This window comes from Oryzias melastigma, linkage group LG3 (assembly GCF_002922805.2).
Source record: "Oryzias melastigma strain HK-1 linkage group LG3, ASM292280v2, whole genome shotgun sequence".
Lineage (NCBI taxonomy): Eukaryota > Metazoa > Chordata > Actinopteri > Beloniformes > Adrianichthyidae > Oryzias > Oryzias melastigma.
Genome location: NC_050514.1, coordinates 34,337,072 through 34,340,618, shown reverse-complemented (window position 1 = coordinate 34,340,618; position 3,547 = coordinate 34,337,072). Strand labels below are relative to the sequence as shown.

The 3,547-nt window shown below is 35.7% G+C and overlaps 1 protein-coding gene across 2 annotated transcripts in view; it reads right to left on the bottom strand.

Moving 5' to 3' along the window:
- The window catches only part of LOC112160406 (protein C19orf12 homolog), a 5,422-nt gene extending 1,902 nt beyond the window's left edge, over window positions 1-3,520 (bottom strand). Inside the window, exons 1-2 of one of the 2 annotated variants that reach the window (XM_036211382.1) lie at window positions 2,854-3,520; window positions 1,410-1,578 (exon numbers count right to left, since the gene is read on the bottom strand). In XM_036211382.1, coding sequence (XP_036067275.1) covers window positions 1,410-1,569 — 160 coding nt within the window. In that variant the 5' untranslated portion in view covers window positions 1,570-1,578; window positions 2,854-3,520. Of the gene's footprint in view, window positions 1-1,409; window positions 1,612-2,853 lie in introns of both variants that reach the window. The other variant, XM_024294885.2, reaches the window with a different exon arrangement.
- Between the last annotated feature and the right edge of the window lie 27 nt (window positions 3,521-3,547).

Here is a 3,547-nt window from a genome sequence, read left to right as displayed (position 1 = left end):
CTGATTTTATGTTTGGCTGAGGTTCCAATTTCTTTTTGTTTGAACCGGCACAGGAATGTCTTTCTCTCTTGCTTTTCAGGACACAGTTTCTTTGTGTCCCATAATTAATAAACTGTCTTCCTCTTTCTCACTTGTGTCCAGCTTTTGTTATGGTCTTATTTTTGACTGGACCTGAACCAGGTCTGCCCATTGGGCCGTAACACAAACAACGTCAGGACAAAATACCATCAATATTTTTAAGAAATTTGCAACCATTTACATGGAAAACAGACGTGTATTTTGTCTCATTCATTCCTTGTTACATTTTATATTGAACTTTGTAATCACTTTGAGTTGGGATTATTATTAAAAATTGCAGGTTCTGTAATGGTCCATTTATGAAGAATTAGGGGACAGGCTTTAATGACCAAAGCCTGCTACCTTTCAAACATAATAATATATATAATATATATCATTGTCAATTGTATTATTACAGATGTGACTGTAACACAACTATATGTAAAACTAACGTGTTTGAATAAACAAGAATTGGATTGAATTATGAGACATGACCTGAGTAACTTCATGTAAGTTAACTCTGACACTTTTATTGGATGTAAAATGACATTTTTATACTTTTTCCTGCGTTTGCTAATCATCGTAATATCCATTTTCCACAAGTGGACAGCATCATTATCTTTTTTCATCCACAGTAAATTGAGTGGTGATCAGCTGTAGTATTAATTTTAAAACTTACATTTCATGTTGATATTTGGAAGAACAGAAACTCTGAGTAAAGTCTGACCTTGTTTGGTTAAAACTCAACAAACTGAACTTCAAATGTATAAATGTCTGCCGTTGGGATGCCAAAAATATGCCAGAGAAACTGTTCAACTGTGGAGTCATGAACGCGCTCACGTTCCATCCACAGATACATGCACATATCAGCCACCTGTCATCGCCTAGGCAACAGTTTAAACACAGAGGAATTATTACAACATTTTTATTTCACTGCCGCAAACGTAGTTTTTTTCCTACGATGTGCATTCATTTAAATCGCCCGTTTATCAAGGCTGATGTGAAAAGTAATGTGCATTATCTGAAAAACAAGGATGTGTTGAAAAAGCTGTAGTACGTATACAGATGGGCGGAGTCACAGTAACAGCGCTGCATGAATGGAGTCGTTCCTTATGACTCCATGGGAGGAAAAAGGTTCATTGTTAGAAGAGATCGTCTCCTAGACTCAAGTTTATTTTCAAATCTGAACTATGCAAACAGATGATATTGTTGGCCCTTAATGGTATTGGTCCCAGGCAGACAAAGGCTTAAAGACCAGCAGAACTTTTTAAGAGCCTTCTTAAATTTAAACGTAATAAAACGTGTCTTTGTAACTCAGATGTGCAGGTTGGTAATGATGATATGGTCCGTACCCACAGCCATTCCTGCAGGTCCTCCTAGCAGGCCTCCCACCAACATGGAGCTTCCCGCCACCATCACTCCTCTGACTGGTTCTTTGACGGCCACTTTGATCTTTTTATCCGCCGATATCTCACAACACAGCCGTATAATGTCATCGACTTGTGGAGCCATGTCTGTGACCTGCAGCAGAGTGGAAAGTCGACGGAGTCACACCTGAACGTGAGAAGAAACATGAGGCAATCGGGACTCTCTTCACGTGAGATGTCTCTGTTTCAACGTTTTATTGTGTCCAAGTGATGTCAGTTCTGTCATAAGCTGCCGTCTGCAGCCTGAAAAGAATGATCAAACTAGGATAAATAAAGTTGCAACTTTCTCCAATCATGTTTTGACCTCTTTGGCTTTCCATACTTTATGCCTTAACGAGTTACGACTTTAAAACACGTACATTTCTGAGAAAAAAAAGTCCTAAATTTAGTCTGTTTAAAGTAGTGAATATATAGGTCTTTATTCTCAGAATTTATCAGTTACAACTTTTTTCTCGTAAATGTAGGACATTAAAGTCATAATTTAAAAAAAACTGTAAACTAGCTCTAATACTTCGTTAAAGTCCAGACATTTATTTTAGGATTGTTTTTTACAGTGACTTCAGAGACCTTATAATTCCAGATCTTTGAATCTGGATTATTACCCACAACCACCACCAGCCTCCAGTGGTCGCAGTATAAACAGACAACTTTGGTGTCTTTTCTTGTACATTTTTATTTTTTTTTTTGTAAATTTACATATTTTAAAGTAGTACATTTGCAACATTTAAAGTCATAAGTGTACAAATTGAAAACACTTAAACACATTTACAACAAAAAAGTTTTTTCCTCATAAATGTACAACTTTAAATTCCTCGTTAATTTTCTTTTGTAAAATGACCATAATACTCCATTGTAGAAAGGAATTACCCCTCAGGTGAAAATAAAGATGAACTTCAACTTTCTCCAATCATGTTTTGACCTCTTTGGCTTTCCATACTTCATGCCTTAATGAGTTATGACTTTAAAACACGTACATTTCTGAGAAAAAAAAGTCATAAATTTAGCCGATAATTTTAAATAGTAAATATATGTCTTTATTCTCTGAATTTAAATAAAAACCACAAATAAAATCACTTCAAGTCTCTTTTTATAACCTGATCGTAACATTTAAAACAAGCTGATCTGGATCTGAATATTGCTCTGTTTCAGACGCCGTTTAAGATCAAATCCAGATTCATTTCCTGTTACACAACCACGTGGTAAAGTCCACAAACCGAGAAGACGGATTCAAACCTCTTTAGGTTTATAACTTTAACGTTTATCAATGCACACATAAAAATAACTAAAGTTCAATTCTTGATCTACTAAAACAACAAAGACATGAACTGATGTCTGGAGACTTTTACATGTTTTGAGACGCATTTCTTACCTGAGAAGGTTCTCTGGATGAAATGAGTTACTGTCAGTAACCTGTGGACTCCTGAACTCCTGCAGTTTGATCGTTGTAGATCCGGATAACAAACGGAGTCACTTCCGGTTATATCCCAACAACTCTCGGAACAAACCCAAAGGAACTCAAATGTTTTTTATCTTGAAGAAGTTCTTCAACATTTGCCTTCTTTAACTCAGTTTTATTAAATATGAGACAAAAATCTAAATATATTTGGTCGGGTTTGTGGTTTGGAGTTGGAAGCATGATAATGAACACAAGCATGTTTAAAATTTCCACCTAAAAAGTCGATTTATATTTGTATAAAGAAAGATTTTAGTTTTATGATGTCACTGTTTTTATAAATGCATGACAGTTTTTGTTTTTTACAGTTTTTATTCAAACCGACCTCTAGGAAACCCCACAACTTATTTCAAAGAACCTTCAGGAGCACCAAAACTCTCCAAACATAACGTGATGGAAGCAAAAACCAAAAAAGAAAACGTCAGTAATGCTGTAAAAAACACTTTTAAATGATCCAGAGTAAAAGAAACCTGAATCTGAGTTTGTGCTGCAGTTTGTTGCTGAGCAGAGATTTCTACGGTGGCCCTGAAGTGTCAGAACGAAAGTGAAAGAATGAAACGCAATGAAAAATCGTAAAAAGTTCAGTATGAGAATCGCTGACTGGATGATG